This window comes from Hyperolius riggenbachi, chromosome 3 (genome assembly GCF_040937935.1).
Source record: "Hyperolius riggenbachi isolate aHypRig1 chromosome 3, aHypRig1.pri, whole genome shotgun sequence".
NCBI lineage: Eukaryota > Metazoa > Chordata > Amphibia > Anura > Hyperoliidae > Hyperolius > Hyperolius riggenbachi.
The window spans coordinates 458,690,462-458,708,414 of record NC_090648.1 but is presented as its reverse complement, the minus strand read 5'-3'; the positions used below and the strand labels follow the sequence as shown (position 1 = coordinate 458,708,414).

Below are 17,953 nucleotides of genomic sequence, written 5' to 3'. Positions count from 1 at the left end.
TTTACCAGGATAGAATTCCAATAGATTTCAGTTTGAAATATTGAAATTCGATCTGATGGCATTTTTTTGCCATCAGATTTCCATTAAGGCCAATGTAAACTGATAACCAATCTCATCAGATCGACCTAAATTTTCCACCCTGCCAGTTCGATGGAAATCCATCGAAATCGGTCATCGATCGGTCGATTGGCAAACGATCAATCGATCGATCGGGATCGATCGGTCGGCCAGAAAATCGGATGAGTGTATGGGCCCCTTTAGTCTCTAGCTGCGGCTCAATAGACTTCAAGCTGAAATCTATTAAACATCTACTTGCAGTGTGTGGCAGGTATAGATCCATCTCCGATCAGATTTCAAAAAGGGATCTATCTTTTGGGCACATCTGGTGGCTATCTATTAATGTATGGCCACCTTAAAGGGTGCCCAAGATGAGAAAAAATACCTGTGGCTTCCTCTAGCCCCCTTTGCTGTCCTTCTCCACCACCTGGATCCTCTGCTAATGGTCCCGGTAGTTTCCCAAGTCGGCGTAGGAGCAGTCCGGCCCCCTGGCCGTGAGCGTTCAGTGCCTTTGCAGTAGCAATGCACAGACTCAGAACTCTCCCAGCGACGGGAGCACGATAGGGCGCAAGCGCAGTAATCCCCAACTTGAGAAATTACCGGGAACCATAGCGGAGGATCCAGGTGTTGAAGGAGGACAACGAAGAAGCGATCAGCCTGAAGGGGGCTGGAGGAAGCCCCAGGTACTGTATGTGTAAACTTTTTTTTGAGGCTCATCTCAGGTTTACTTTATAGTGACACTGAAGCGGGAAAAAAAAATTATACTATAATGACTTGGTTGTGTAATACGACTAATAGAGCATTAGTATAAAAAGAAAATAGTCTCATTTTTATTTTCAGTTATATAGTAGTTTTTTTTTTTTTTTTTAATAACATTGCATCATGCTCTAATATTTGCAGTTAAAACAATACACTCAGCATTCTAAATCATTTCACAGAGCAAGCTAATGACCTTTTGAACTTTCCTCTGCTGAAACAGCAAGATACAGTAACAGACATTTGAGATAATAAGCTTCAGAAGACAGAGCTCTCTGCGACTTTGAAAGTCAGAGAGATCAGTGAAACTCTTTCACATAGATACCAAGTTTCTTAAAGTGTACCAAAGCTGAGAGAAATTAAAAAGTTTTACACATACCTGGAGCTTCCTCCAGCCCCATAGGCACGGATCGCCCTTCGGTACTGGGTCAGCAGTCAGTGGAGAGATACTGTACATAGAGGGCGCACTTCTTTTGCGCAGACTGGCCGCGACTGGCTAAAGTTACGGGACCCGGTATCAAAGAGGGAGAAGACTGAGGATGGTGGCGTGGGAACAATCCGTGCACATGGGGCTGGAGGAAGCCCCAGGTATGTAGAAAACTTTTAAAATTTCTCTTAGCTCTGGTACACTTTAACTCTTTCTGTACTGGAAGCAATATGAGACTCATATCTCTGCTGCTAATGTTTTATTTTTTAGCTGTAATACACATACAAATCATTAGATCATAAGTGTATTTTCACTTCAGATTCCCTTTGAGTGGTAGCAATGTATGTACGTTGCTTTACCTATTACGGCCATTTGCATCATCTTTTGGTTCATGCTCGAAAATGTAAAACTTTATGAGCAATTAGTACAGATGCACATTCATTTGCCGTGTGCTTTCTGGCACAATTACTAAGAACAGGTTTATGGCGGCACAGAACAGGCTACGACACGTCTATACGGGAAAGTTTACACAGCGTAACCTCCCTGTGATTGTACCGTACATAACATTACCTACCGCCGCTGAAAACTGCACAACACAGGCTGACTTCAACTGGACACCTTTTTGTGTTCTAGGAAAGTTTTATCGCTTTCGCAGTTATTACTGAAGTTCTAATGAGGTTCTATGATCAAATATCCAGACATGAACAGAAAATCCACTAAAAGTGAACCAGAGACAAAGCACCCTCGTGTATTTTATCATATATATCAGTGGGAACATTAGTGAAAACACCTACCCTGCTCTCTGTTTCATTCTTCACTGTTCAGCCTGCTTGTTATCAGCCCGGATAAAATCCCCGACTGAGCATTCAGTCTGGCTTTGCTCAGGAATCATTATAGCTGAGTCATTATAGCAAAGCCAGACTGAATGCTCAGTCGGGGATTTCATAAGGGCTGATAAGAAGCAAGCTGAACAGTGAAGAATGAAACAGAGCAATGTAGGTGTTTTCTCTAATGTTCCTACTGATATATATGGTAAAATACATGAGGGTGCTTCGTCTCTGGTTCACTTTAAAGGGAACCCAAGGTGAGCGACATATGGAGGCTGACATATTTGTTTTCTTTTAAAGAGACACTGAAGTCTCGTTTTTATACCTTATTTTCTTATTCAGCCTTCCCCGCGCATCCCCGCGAGTCATTTATAGCCCTGAAAATGCCCAGCAAAGTTCCACAGGTCGTATCATTCTGCTTCCTGGTAGAAGCAAAGCTTTGCGCAGTAGCTCTGCCTCTTATCCAGTCAAATTCTGCCTCTCCCCATTCCTCTCAGTGAAAGAAGACGGAGAGGGGCGGGAAGAGGCGGAGATTGACTGTATAAAAGGCAGAGCTACTGCGCAAAGCTCTGCCTCTACCAGGCAGCAAAATCTACAACCTGCAAAGTCGATGAATTTTTCAGGGCTATAAATAACTCGTTTTGCCATGGGGATGCAGCAATTCGGCTTAGAATTTAATGCTGAGGAAGGCTGAATAAGAGAAGGTAAAAAGACTTCAGTGTCTCTTTAAAGCGGTATCGTCACCATAAAAATCAAATTTCAACAGCAACTGGTCTGAGTGTATTACGTGATAAAGATGCTAATCCTGCATTCAAAACTTTTTCTGCTGTTATGATTTGGAGTTATCACGTACTTAAGGAGCACTGGCCCTTTAGTAGACGGTGCCAAAGAATTTCATGCAGGGGGTTCTTTTTATCTATAATCTATTCCTTCTCTTCCCTTTATTTCCCTGCCAGCTTCTTATCTGAAACCTAATCCCCTACTCACTTGTGTTTACAAGCAAGGCTGAGGCGACTCAGCGATTGGAGGAGACAAGAAAAAAAAGTAAAGGGCAGAAATGACATCACGACATCATTAGCCTTAACTGTGGGCTAAATACATGGCCCCCTCCAGGAACAGAATTCTCATCATTTACTATAGAACATTCACTGAAATCAAACCGTGGACAGTATAATACATGTGTTAAGTAGATCAAGTATTTATCTACTTATGTGTTTTTTTTTCCCCTGGCATAGTATGGCTGATCCTACTGCTTTAAACAATGCACAATGCCTGGCTGTCCTGTTGATCCAATGACTCTAATGCTAGGTACACACGATGCAATTTTCTGACAGATTCACTGTCAGATCAATTATTTCCAACACGTCCAATCTGATTTCCAATCAATCGATTTTCTGTTCACTTCTATGGAAAATCTAACAGAAATCAGATCGCATATGTTGGAAATCGATCTGACAGTCCATCTGTCAGAAAATTGCATCATGTGTACCTAGCATAAAACCTAGCATAAAACCTAGTGCATACCATGCATTTTTCTGTCAGACAGACGGGTCGAATAGATCATTTTTGACAGGGCTGATCTGATTTCCAATCGTCTTTCTGATCCTTTTCTAATCACTTCTATACAAAATCTATCAAAAAAACAAACAATCAGAAATCCGATCTGACCTGTCGGAAATTATCTATTCGACCCGTCTATCTGACAGGAAATTGCATGGTGTGTACCAGTCAGACATGATGCTTTTAGCCATAGACCCTGGAAAAGCGTGCAGATCAGATGTTTCTGATTGAATTCTGATTGGATTAGCTGCATGCTTGATCCAGGTGTGTGATTCAGACATTAGTCACCAGAAAGATTAGCAGGACTGCCAGGCAACTAGTATTGCTATAGGGCTTGTTTCCACTGTTGCGACGCGATTCGCCGGCATTCCGACGCTTGTAAAAACGCATGCGGATGCGTTTCTGCATGCGTTTTTACCGCGATTTCGCGTGCGATTTCGCATGGCAGGGTGCCATGCGAAATTAACCATGACACTGCCAGGGCAAAGTAACATTGGAAAAGGTGCGAAATCGCACGCGAATCGCGGGTAAAAACGCATGTAAAAAACGCATGCGTTTTTACTATTAAATACATTAGCGGCGATTCGCACGGATTCCCGACGCAGGCGAAATCGTTGGCTCTTTTGTGCGTTTTTTTACCGCTGAAAAAAACGCACCTCAACAACGCTACAGTGGAAACAGGCCCATCCACTTGCATTACATGTGCGGATCTGCATGCGTTGGACGCATGCAGATTCGCGATAGTGGGAACGAGCCCTAAAGGGAGTCTGATGCGCACCCATGCACCCTGGAAGTGCAGTATGGAGCAGGCAGTCTTCTGGAGCACTCAGCCTCCCACAGTGGACCAGAGAGCAATCTCCAACCCATCGGTCAGAGACTGCTAATGGGGGAGCCAGCGGTGTAACGCGGGGACCATAAGGGGAACGGGTAGGCTCTATAGGACCCAGAGCATTCCCTCTACTTAGGTGAGTATCTGTTTTGGTTTCTTTTGTATTCGCTTCAAACTCACTTTAAAAAGGAAATAAATATGGCAGCTTCCATGTCTCTCACTTCACATTTTATATACTGTAATAATGCAAAAATGGCTTTCCTTATATACTTGCGTATAAGCCTAATTTTTCAACACAAAAAATGTGCTGAAAAGTTACCCCCTCGGCTTATATGCGAGTCAGTGGAGCAGAACAGATGGTGGTGAAGGTTTTGTTACTGGCAGAGGAGCGTAAGGATCTTGCTCTAGTGATCTGGCTTCCTGCTATGTCCATTCCCCCATCCCCTGTAACATAGTGTGCAGAGTGCACTGTTCAAGACTACCTGTGTCCCCTGGCTTGTGGAGCGGAGCGTGCAAGCAACATGTCAGCGGTGCCATGATTAGGGATTCTTCCTGTGTGACAATTGCTGTAGAGTTGAAGACAAAAAGAAGGGGCACCGCTTCTTAAAATTCCTTTATTCCGGTGGGGAAAATAGCAGGTACACAGCAGTGGGGGTGGAAAGAGCCTAGGCTCTTTCCACCCCCACTGCTGTGTACCTGCTATTTTCCCCACCGGAATAAAGGAATTTTAAGAAGCGGTGCCCCTTCTTTTTGTCTTCAACTCTGCTGGATATAACTCACTTGTGGATGTGCACGCTCCTTGGTCCTGGGTCCGGTGTGTCTGCCCTGCTGCATTTTGGTGCCAGGTACTGTGTTTTCTCCTCTTCAATATTGTGACAATTGCTGTGCCTCCTATCAGTGATGTCAACTAGTGACATCCTTGGGGCACATCTGGCTATGGGGAGGGGGTCTGACTTGTACTGGGGGCACATCTGGCTACTGGGGAAATGGCCTATACACAAGTCAATCACTTTTTCCTGGTTTCTAAAGGAAAAGTGGGTACCTTGGCTTATACACGGGTTGGCTTATATGTGAGTATATACGGTATAAGCAATGCACAAGATGTGCCTCGCACATTATGATATATTCCACACAATGGCCTCGATTCATAATGCATTACCGCATGCGGTAATGCTGAAAACAGCTGACTTTACCGAGCACTTAAGAAAATGTCAATTCATAAAAGCGGTTACCGCAGGAAAAGCTGAAATTCCAGAGCAATGAGGTAAATTACCGACTTGTGCGGTAATTACCTCAACACATGTCAATAAATGTCAATTCATAAAGATTAGAGCAGGCGGTAATGGCACGGAACATACCGCCTGCTTTGAAGAGGTGATAAGAGAGAGGGACTGTGTGATGTTAATGGAGACTCAGCAAAAGATGTGAGATCTCCCCCAAGCCAGCACCAGTGCAATCGGAACAAACAAGGCTTCCCTGAATACCCTAGGCTGTGTTTTTAACCTCTTGGGTACCTGTTTTTCAGATGTGTATTTGCTGGAGGTGAACATCACAAAGCGTGGTATGTGTAAAGTTTTTATTGAAGTTCTTCTACGCTGTGGCAATTAAATTGATCGTTTAGAAAGACTAATAGACAGATTTAGAGCAGATTCAGGGCAAGGAGAGGCAGTATAACAAAAACGTGCACATCTAAATTGAAGGTGGGATGCCTCTTATAGTAATGCTGTCTCTGCATAGAGAACAGCAATGTAACAACTCGGCCAGCTACTATTCTCATGTTACCAACAGTTTAGTTCGGTAAAACACTGCATTTCTATCGTGGCTGTGAAAATTAGCACACAAAAGTCTAAAATACCGAATGCTGTATTTTCCCGACCAGATTTTTTTTTACCATACAGCCTTTTATGAATTGTCCCCAACGTGCATTAAGTACAAACAAAAAATAAACCTATACCAGGGCTTTCACCTCGTACTCCTTGTGCCATGACACTTACCATATCCTTTGGCGAATACGTCCCGAGCAGATTTTCCTAGATCAGCATAACACGGAGGTATGGCCATGTTCTACAGAAAGAAAATAGATTTCTTAATAAAGAAACTCGAGCTCGGTTTCTATAGTGACAGTTGCTTTGTGCGCACTACACACGTTAGTTGTAACACCTTTTTGTACGTGTTTCAGCACATGAAAATGTGAATTTTTTCCAAAGAACATGAGAAAAACAGAGGAAAGTCTTACATCCTAAAGACATAGGACTGTTTAAGAGTACAAATAGCATATAAGATAAAACAACACCGTACGGACCGCATATGCCCATTGCCCAGTAGAACAAAGCCACTTATGCATGGCTTTCTCCTCCGTGTATGACCGGCTTCATTCTACTGGGCATGCACAAAGTGTGATCGCACATGCCCAGTGCAGATATGCTCGTACGCGGACAGGAGTGCCCCCAAAAGAAGAAGGTATCCGCTGTGGGCTTGAGGAGGATCTTGGACTATCCAGGTGCCCCCCCACTACTGAGGTAAGGATATAACTTTTCCCCTTCTTGGGGCCGTTCACACTTATCTTATGCAGAATTGCGATTTTTGCGCAAACCAACCCACCCCACTTCATACTTAAAGGGATCCTTAAAAGGGTACTATGGTGAAAAATTGTAAAATTTAAAATATGTGCAAACATAGACAAATAAGAAGTACATTTTTTTCCAGAGTAAAATGAGCCATAAATTACTTTTCTCCTATGTTGCTGTCACAGTAGGTAGTGGAAATGTGACCGAAGTTACAGGTTTTGGACTAGTCCATCTCTTCATAGGGGACTCTCAGCAAGGCTTTTATTCTTTCTAAAGATATTCCCTAAAAAGGATTTAAACAATGATGCTGGCCAGCTTTCCTGCTCGCTACAGTTTTTTGGCAGTTGGAAAGAGCAACTGCCATTCACTAAGTGCTTTTGAAAATAACGAAATCCCTGAGAATCCCCATGAAGAGATGGACTAGTCCAAAACCTGTCGCTTCTGTCAAATTTCTACTACTTACTGTAAGTGACAGCAACATGGGAGAAAAGTAATTTATTGCTCATTTTACTCTGGAAAAAAACACTTATTTGTTTAGGTTTGCAAATATTTCAAATTTTACAATTTTTCGCCATAGTGCCCCTTTAAGCATAGAAGGAAAACAAAAATCAGTTTTACTCACCTGGGGCTTCTACCAGCCCCCTGCAGCTGTCCCGTGCCCTTGCAGTCACGATCAGATCCTCCTGGCCCTGCCGCCAGCTAGTTTCACTTTGCCAACAGGCTTACTGCGCCTGCCCGACCACACGTCTCCTCCTACACGTTCCCGTCCGCAATAGCACCCTGCACAGGATACGCGTGGCAAGGCCTGTCAGGCCTGTTGGCAAAGTGAAAGTAGCTGGTGGCGGGGGACAGGAGGAGCCAATTGTGACTGCGAGAGCACAGGGCAGCTGCAGGGGGGCTGGAAGAGGCCCCAGGTGAGTGAAAATGATTTTTAATTTCAGGCTTAAAGAGGAGCTGTCAGCCATACTATCTCAGGAAAAAAATAAATAAATTAGATAAATACTTGCTCTATTTACATAACATATGTCCACGTTATGATTCATGTGAATTTTATAAAGGAAAAGTAGAGAATCCTATTCTAGACAGTTTCCATATTTACTGCGGCTATTTTTGAAGCCAGTCGTGATGTAATATCCACCCTTACTCTCCTCTGCCTGATTTGCCCGCCCTTTACTATAGAAAGTGCATTGTTTCAGCCTGAGAAATATTGACCAACCAGGGAGGAACAGAGATGTGGGAGGGGAAAGCAGGAGTGAAAGAGGTTTCAGCCAATCAGGCTGCATTAATTAAGTCTAAGGGGAAGTAGAGAAGCAAAAAAAACACTACCCAGCATGCCCTGCAACTTCTCTTTTGTGTACCAAATTTTCTGTGTACCAAATAAGAGTCAGGTAAACTGGGGAATGATAATTTATCAACAAGAAAAGTGATTTTAACTTTTCGATTGCCCGATTAGCATCCTTATTACTTGTTTACCAGATAAAAATAAAGGATTGATTTTTGATTTTATGCCCAACAGTTACTCTTTAAATGTCTCTTGAAAACGTGGGTGTCAATAATTCAACTTATCCGCTGAGATAGACAGTAACTATAATAAATAAGAACTTTTTGTTTGAAGAACAACTGCAAAAGTTTTGAAATTCCGTTACCCTTACAGGCATGCTCTCTTTTTAATAAATGCTCAGAAATGTCATTTTTCAACCTTTTATCAGCTCTTGTTCAGGTCTGCTGACAGAGGCAATGACCCTCCTCTTCACTTGGACTCTGCCAGCTAACAACACTTCCAACAGCTGTTCCTTTGCAATGACTGATAGGGAAGGTCAATCAGATGTGAATCATTCTGGCAAGTTTAATGCACATCGCATGCAGGCAAGAACTGGTCCAAAAGGGAGATAAACTGACTGTCCCAATTCTAAGATGCATACATTTTACATTCAATATAACTGGCTGCGCCACTCAGTAAGTGTATGCAAAAGTTTATAGATACCAAAAGTCCTTGTGGTTTTGCCTATAGATACTGTGAGTTCGCTGTGGGAATGTCCGTAGCCTCCCTGGCGGTATGGACGAGCTGAGTTCGTCCAGCAAAAACTTGCAAAAACTTTAATGACGAGCTGAGCTCGTCCATGCCGACAGGGAGATTTCCTGTTTCTCTGCCCCGCCGGCTGCATTTTTTTCTTATCAGAGGGATTCCCCAGGATGGCTGGATGCCTGACTGCACGCTGTGGGTAGCGATCTGTGCTACCCACAGCGTGCAGAACAAGCATCCAGCCACCCTAGGGAATCCCTGGGCAGCCAGCGGGGCAGAGAATGTGCGGGAGATCCCCCTTGTATGTGGAGGCTGTGCTGGCGGGGGATCCCCCTCTGTGCGGGCGGGGGGAACGTCTTTATATGGTGGCTGTTGCGGGCAGGGGATCCCCCTCTGTGCGGGTGGGGGGATCCCCCTTCTATTGTGGCTGTTGCGGGCGGGGGGATCCCCCTCTGTGCAGGTATGTCCGCCTTCTATTGTGGCTGTTGCGGGCGGCCTATCCCCCTCCTCCCCCTCCCTCCCGATGTCCTCCCTCCCGATCTCCCCCCCCCCCTCTCTAAGCCCATTGAGTAAATAGATTTACTCACCGAGGGCTTTCTCCAGTGATGGCAGCAGCACTTCCTCCTCCATCTCCAAAGTCCCGGTCTCTGTACAGTTACATTACGAGGCTTGGTGACGTCACCAAGTCTCGTAATGTAACTGTACAGAGAACGAGACTTCGGAGATGGAGGAGGAAGTGCTGCTGCCGTCACTGGAGAAAGCCCTCGGTGAGTAAATCTATTTACTCAATGGGCTTAGAGAGGGGGGTGGGGGAGATCGGGAGGGGGGACATCGGGAGGGAGGGGGAGGAGGGGGATAGGCCGCCCGCAACAGCCACAATAGAAGGGGGATCCCCCAACCCGCACAGAGGGGGATATACCCGCCCGCAACAGCCACAATAGAAGGGGGATCCCCCCACCCGCACAGAGGGGGATCCCCCCGCCCGCAACAGCCACAATAGAAGGGGGATCCCCCCAGCCGCATAGAGGGTGATCCCCCCGCCCGCAACAGCCACAATAGAAGGGGGATCCCCCCGCCCGCACAGAGGGGGATCCCCTGCCCGCAACAGCCACCATATAAAGGGGTTCCCCCGCCCGCACAGAGGGGGATCCCCCGCCAGCACAGCCTCCACATACAAGGGGGATCCCCCGCACATTCTCTGCCCCGCTGGCTGCCCAGGGATTCCCTAGGGTGGCTGGATGCTTGTTCTGCAGGCTGTGGGTAGCACAGATCGCTACCCACAGCGTGCTGGGGGGGGGGGGGAAATCGGGAAGGGGACATCTGGCTACCTATAAATCTGGCTAAACACCTGGCTCACTATATACCTGGCTAAACATCTGGCTCACTATATACCTGGCTAAACATCTGGCTCGCTATATACCTGGCTAAACACCTGGCTCACTATATACCTGGCTAAATATACTTGGCTAACTATACCTGGCTGCACATCTGGCTAACTATACCTGGCTGCACATCTTCTACCTATACATCTGGGTCTTATACTCACCATTGGCATGCTGATCCCTCGTCGCGTACCTCTGATCGCTTCCCCAGTGTCTTCTTCCATGTCCCTTGGCGGATTTTGCTTCTTCCTCAGCGATCACATGTCCCCCGTTGATCGGCGTTGATGACCCCAGGGTCACACAGCGTCATCAACATCTTGCAGAAAACACTTTTTTTTTTAAATTGAATTCAATACAATAATCTGTATTAAATTTAATATTAAAAAAAAATTGGTTGCAAAAAAAAAATGGTTGCAAATTATTGAAAATTAATTGAAACACTTTTTGCACGGAAATCCTGGGGAAACTGAACGCCAGGGTGGTTAATGTAAAGCAATAGAGTAAACCGTTCCACTGCGCTCTCCTAGAAGACCTAAAACAGAAAAAAACATACTGCACATAGCGTGATCCTGCTTATATAGTTTCAACACCACTTCATAGATGTGCTGTACAGACACTAGTGCATCCTCCACCAACATAAAAGGGGCTCACCAGATTCTAGCCACCTCTTTTTTCAGGTGGGGCTCAAGCTCAAATCTGTGTATTCACCAGGGACTTTCAGTGAATCACACCATCCAGCACGGTAGAAATATATTTATTCTTCATAAAACTTTAAAACAAACAGAGCAAGCTCCTCATGGCGTAGTATGTCATAAACACCTTAATCCACATTTGCGCCTCTCTCGCCAATGGCCTACTTACAAGCTAGAAGAAGATAAAAAGCACATCTAATCGCTACCTATACTCCCTAGTCATTCGCTATAAAGCACTTTAGGTCAAATTCAATATTCATACCTTTAGGGGCAAAGCAACCCAAATTGTAAATCCACTTTCCCTCCACCTGTGATATATCCCTCTGCCTACTGGATCCCCTCCACTTTGGGATCCACTTTTTTGACTCCCATAGTGTATCTAAACACTTTAAATTGAAACATGGGTGTGATTACACCAAGTTAAAATTCATGGGGATCGAGAAGTGGATCCCAAAGTGGAGGGGATCCAGTAGGCAGAGGGATATATCACAGGTGGAGGGAAAGTGGATTTACAATTAGGGTTGCTTTGCCCCTAAAGGTATGAATACTGAATTTGACCTAAAGTGCTTTATAGCGAATGACTAGGGAGTATAGGTAGCGATTAAGATAAAAAAGAAACAGGAGAGGTATGGATAGGGATCATCAATTTGTACTGGAACCATTTAATCATACTATGTAAGGGAGGATCTGTATGTTGGCCGTTATTAATTGGTGCCACTGGGGTATGGGGGTGAATTAATTGTTTAGGTGCATCAGCCACCTGTATGGGATAGAATAATTGGAATCTGTAATGTCAGGATCATTCAGTTATCAACCACATGATGGCAGCATTGAAAATCCTTATAGCCACAACAGCTAGAAGTTATAAGGATTAATGGATTTTTATTTTTAATTTTAATTGGGTTATATTGTATCCTATGTATATAAATATCAATGGGGTAAATAGTGACATTTCCCTTTTAATGTTTATGTTTTTATTTGCGATGTGTGCAAGCCAACTCAGCGGTGCACTGCTTAAAGGGAAGGTTCAAGCAAAATAAAAAAATGTGTTTCACTTACCTGGGGCTTCTACCAGCCCCATGCAGCCATCCTGTGCCCTCGTAGTCTCTCACTGCTGCTCCAGTCCCCCGCTGGCAGCTTTCTGACCTCGGAGGTCGGCGGGACGCATTGCGTACATTTTTACGCATTCCCGCTAATGCAGGAACATTAACACATACATTTTTACGCATTACTGGTTTAATGCGTAAAAATTTACGCATTAAACCAGTAATGCGTAAAAATGTATGTGTTAATGTTCCTGCATTAGCGGGAATGCGTAAAAATGTACGCAATGCGTCCCGCCGACCTCCGAGGTCAGAAAGCTGCCAGCGGGGGACTGGAGCAGCAGTGAGAGACTACGAGGGCACAGGATGGCTGCATGGGGCTGGTAGAAGCCCCAGGTAAGTGAAACACATTTTTTTATTTTGCTTGAACCTTCCCTTTAAAAGAAGCGATAGAGAGGTGACGTAGGGTGGGGGAGGACTTAGCGGGTGGTTAAAGTCGGGCTGCGCACTGGCAACGTTAGCCCATGATGAGTCTGATTGGAGGATGAAACGCGTAGGGCGGAGCCAGTGCGTGTGACGTCATTCCGTACGGAAATCCGTGACGGGGAGCTGGAGCATCACAGGAACTTTCTGTAGTGCGGGACGCCGCTGGGGAGACGCAGGCAAACCCAGATGATCTTCAGCTTCACCGCTTAGATGTGCTTTTTTTATCTTCTTCTAGCTTGTAAGTAGGCCATTGGCGCGAGAGGCGCAAATGTGGATTAAGGTGTTTATGACATACTACGCCATGAGGAGCTTGTTCTGTTTGTTTTAAAGTTTTATGAAGAATAAATATATTTCTACCGTGCTGGATGGTGTGATTCACTGAAAGTCCCTGGTGAATACACAGATTTGAGCTTGAGCCCCACCTGAAAAAAAGAGGTGGCTGGAATCTGGCGAGCCCCTTTTATGTTGGTGGAGGATGCACTAGTGTCTGTACAGCACATCTATGTATGTGCAGTATGTTTTTTCTGTTTTAGGTCTTCTAGGAGAGCGCAGTGGAACGGTTTACATTACTGTATATTCTGGTGTATAAGACTGCTTTTTAACCCTTGAAAATCTTCTGAAAAGTCAGGGATCGTCTTATACGCCGGGTGTCAGTGATACGCCCTATCAGGTTACCGCCTCTCAGATCTCGCTGCTGAGGACTGTAGTGAAGCAGTGCAGGCACACATGTGCGAGATCTGAGAGGCAGCGGAGGAGGTAAATAGGATACAAGGATGGGCCAGAAGGGTGAAAGAGGAATGTTGTATGGGCACAGTGCGATCTATTCTTCCATACCGCTCTGATAAACAGGGAGACAAGGAGAGCTGACCAATCTGCTCAGGGAGAGGGAGAGTTGACCAATCCAACCAGTCAATCCCTTGTATAGTGTTATATACTGGGTACCACATACAGTACAGCACCAGTATCTGTTCATACACAGCACCCAGTATGATTTTTTTAACAATTTTACTTGGTGTGCTTTAAAAGAGGGGTCGTCTTATACGGGGAGTATATCCCAAACTCTGTATTTGAACTGGAAACGTTAGAGGTCGTCTTATACGCCGGAATATACGGTATATTTGCATGCAAGATGGAAATACTACCATATAGTCAGCCATCTCTACTGACAGGTCAGCAGCTGTTCACACAGAAGTAATAGCTGATACAAATCTTTTTAGATGGATGAGATGAAGTGAAGAGGGGGATCTCTGTCCTCATTAGCAGCCTTGCTGGCAGACAAGGAGCAGTCAGATATGGTAAAGTGACACATCTGAGCGGACACAAAGTAAGCCCTATACCATAGAGCCATATCAATCCCTGCCATGCACTGATGAGGACCAGTAAGTCTGAGACAGGCTGTCTGCATGTGTTGGATTGATATGGCTATGTAACATTTTTAAGCTACAGGCTCACTTAACACCAACGGTTTTTCAATGTGCAGCCTTGCTTCAAAGGGCATAAAGAGATCATTTAGATAGTCGCAAGTGGTGCATCACAAGAATAACAGTGGTAGCAGAATGTCAGTTGTGTCCTTCATGGAGTTCTTTAAAACTGTAAAGGTGGCCACACACCATACAATTTTTTAAATATCTGTTCAATTTAAGAATTGCAATCAATTTTTCTGACTGATTGCAACATTTCAAAAATATGACCAATGTACCACACACCTATGCTCAATTTTTCCCCAAATTATCATAAAAATGATTGGAAAATCTGAAAAAATTGCTAGGGTGTGTATATTAATAAATTGACAATCCAACACACACCATACAATCTTTAGAAAGATTGAAGAAAAATATCTGGCAGTTCGGATCGATTAAAATCGAAGAAAACGGAAAATCCGATCGGATTTTTCAGTCGAATGAAAAAAAAAGTTTCGTTTTTTTCAGGAGATCCGATCGTTTTTATCGAATTACTGTAAAATCGGATCATTTTATTGTATCGTGTGTGGCCACCTTAAGAAATGTAATCAGGTTGATTTTACGGTGGAAACTTCTCTCCTTTGTACTGTGTCTTCAACCGAGTCACGATAAAACTGGCTAGGTTAATCTGGGTGTGTCAGTTTATACCTCCACCAATTTACCACACCCAAAATCAAACTTAACACTTCAGAAAAGGAATATGAATGCTAAACAGTAGGAAAACGTAATTCATTTGAAATAATTATGTATACAATAAATAATTATTAGTCATTTTAAAGGGACTCAGAGCTGACAAAAAAACATTTTATACATACCTGAGGCTTCCTCCAGCCCCATCCGCTCTGATCGCTCCCACACTGCCGTCCTCCTCTGCCCGCAGCTTCAGGAACCGGTTCCAGTCACTTCCGCCAGTCTGACGTAAGTGAAATGCGCTGCTTGCGTATCTCTCCAGCAGCTGCTGGAGAGATACGTAGAGGGCGCACTTCTCCTGCGTAGACTGCCTCTGACTGACTCGCTCCAGCGCGCATCATTGGGCGCTTACTGCACAGGCGCAGTACAAGAAAGCTTTGTACTGCGCCTGTGCAGTACAAGAAAGCTTTGTACTGCGCCTGTGCAGTAAGCTCCCGATGTCGCGGGTGCAAGCATTATTTGTAAATATATTACCGGGACCGGCGGCGGGGAACCAAGGATCGTAGGAGGACGGCGTGGGAAATTACAGCTTCTGGGGGCTGGTAGATGCCCCAGGTAAGTGTACATTTTTATTTCAACACCCCCCCCCCCCCCCCAAGAGAACCCCTTTAAAGGATAACTGAAGTGAGAGGGATATGGAGGCTACCATATTGATTTGCCTGGCAGCCCTGCTGGTCTATTTGGCTGTAGAAGTGTCTGAATAACACCAGAACAAGTGGCTAATTGTACCAGATCTGTCTTGGCTTTTATGCCTGTTCAGCATCTATGGCTAAAAGTATCAGAGGATCAGCAGGATAGCCCGGTAACTGGTATTGTTTAAAACAAAATTATATCCCTCTGTAACAAGAGGGATATGGAGGCTGAATACTTGTTACAGTTCTCTTTTGAATCTGCCGGAATTTGCAAGCATTGCACTGGTCATCTCCATTCCTGATGTGTAGAAGGCATATGTATGCTGCCAATGCTGGCACCCGAAAAACAAAAATGGGATCAGTGTTTTCTAACTAGTCCACTTTTGGTGGTATTTTTTTTTTCTATAAATAATTTTAGAATTTTAATCAATATCTCCTTGTAGAATCGTGTAATACACACACACACACAGGATTGCATGGTAAACCACAGTTCCCACATTACAGCAGCGTCCTCATGACTCCTCCTCATTCAGAGATTACTGGCAGTCATTCCGAGCTGCTGCGCTTGCTGTGGTATGCGGTACAAAGTATACAGCGTGTATATCTTCATGCACAGCACACATCTAAGTAGTCACGTATACGGCTGCTGCAATGAACCCCAAAGGCTAAAGATATAAAGGAAATGAAGATGAATCACTGTCAGGGCTACTCTATCCAAGCAGCATGTCAGCAGTGATTCATCAAGCAAGCATGGCTTGCCACTCCCAAAGCCTTCTGGGTAATCTGCCATTTTATACACCAGCAGTGAAAACTTTACAGATGGCTACTTTGTTACTATGGGTTAAGCAAAACTAATGACTTATTTCATGAATGAAAGAAAGGATACTGGTGACAGGAACTGTAATTTACTATGTGTCATACTATGTGTAGTATGGATAATAAATAGAATAGTAGGAAAGAAAATAGTCATTTTTATTTTCAGTTCTATAGGTTTTTTTTTTTTTTTTTTTAGAACATAGCATTGTTCTATCATTCTGTCATATTTCCAATTACAAAGCACACTTTGTATTTTAAACTATGAAGCAGAGCAGAGCTAATGGCCCTTCGAACTTCCTGTCAGAAAAACCTTAAAGTGAAACTCCGACCAAAAATGTAACTATCTTAAAGAGAGTCTGAAGCGAGAATAAATCTCGCTTCAGACCTCATATATAGCAGGGGCACGTGTGCCCCTGCTAAACCGCCGCTATCCCGCGGCTTAACGGGGGTCCCTTGACCCCCAAATCCCCCTCCGTGCAGCGGGGGAGCGCTTCCTGGTTGGGGCAGGGCTAACCGCCGCAGCCCTGCCCCACGCGCGTCTGTCAGCGCGTATCTCCGCCTCTCCCCCGCCCCTCTCAGTCTTCCTTCACTGAGAGGGGCGGGGGAGAGGCGGCGATGCGCGGCTGATAGACGCGAATGGAGGTAGGGCTGCAGCCGTTAGCCCTGCCTCCAGGAGCGGCCAAGCCTGCGACCAAGTGTCGCAGTGGGGGGTTTGGGGGTGAAGGGACCCCCGTTAAGCGGCGTGTATGCGGCGGTTTAGCAGGGGCACACGTGCCCCTGCTAACTATGAGCTCTGAAGCGAGATTTATTCTCGCTTCAGAGTCTCTTTAATCAGTAGCTGATACCCTCTTTTACATGAGAAATCTATTCCTTTTCACAAACAGACCATCAGGGGGCGCTGTATGACTAATATTGTGGTGAAACCCCTCCCACAAGAAAAGTTCAAACTTTTGGCAGTTTCCTGTCTGGGAACCTTGCTGCATTGTGGGAAATAGCTGTTTACAGCTGTTTCCAACTGCCTAAAACCATGCAGCAGCTACATCACCTGCCAACAGTAAAATGTTCACTGGAGTTCCTCTTTAAAAAGTATACCAGAGACTATTTTAGCTAAAAGTTTTATACATACCTGGGGCTTCCTCCAGCCCCATGTGCACGGATCGCTCACACACCACCGTCTTCAGTACCAGTTCCCGTAACTTCAGCTAGTTGCGACCAGTCTGACCAAGAGAAGTGCACGCTCTACGTATCTCTTTAGCAGCCGTGGGAGAGATACGTAGACATTGCACTTCTCTTGTGCAGACTGGCCGTGACTAGCTCAAGTTACGGGAACTGGTACTGAAGACTGAGGACAGCGGCGTGGGAGTGATCCGTGCGGATGGGGCTGGAGGAAGCCCCAGGTATGTATAAAACTTTTAGTTAAACTTGTCTCTGGTTTCCTTTAAATAAACAAGAAATAGTGAGAGACAGGTTGAGATAAGTGCTTCAGAAAACAGCATTGCTCTCTGACTAAATTAGTTGGAGAACTCAGAGAAGCTCTTTTGCATAGATAACTGAAGTTTCTTAACTCTTCCTGTGCTGGAAACAATATTAGACTCATATCTGTGTTACTAATGCTCTATTTCTTAATTGTACTACACATACAAATCTCATACGTTTATTTTCACTTCAGATTCCCTTTAAACTGGACCTGAACTCTTGCACAGGAC

General features: G+C 44.8%; 1 protein-coding gene across 1 annotated transcript in view; it reads right to left on the bottom strand.

The window, feature by feature from the left end:
* Window positions 1–17,953, bottom strand: part of VDAC1 (voltage dependent anion channel 1) — a 78,625-nt gene that overhangs the window by 31,818 nt on the left and 28,854 nt on the right. Inside the window, exon 2 of the mRNA XM_068277922.1 lies at window positions 6,451–6,520. Coding sequence (XP_068134023.1) covers window positions 6,451–6,517 — 67 coding nt within the window. The 5' untranslated portion in view covers window positions 6,518–6,520. The remainder of the gene's footprint in view (window positions 1–6,450; window positions 6,521–17,953) is intronic.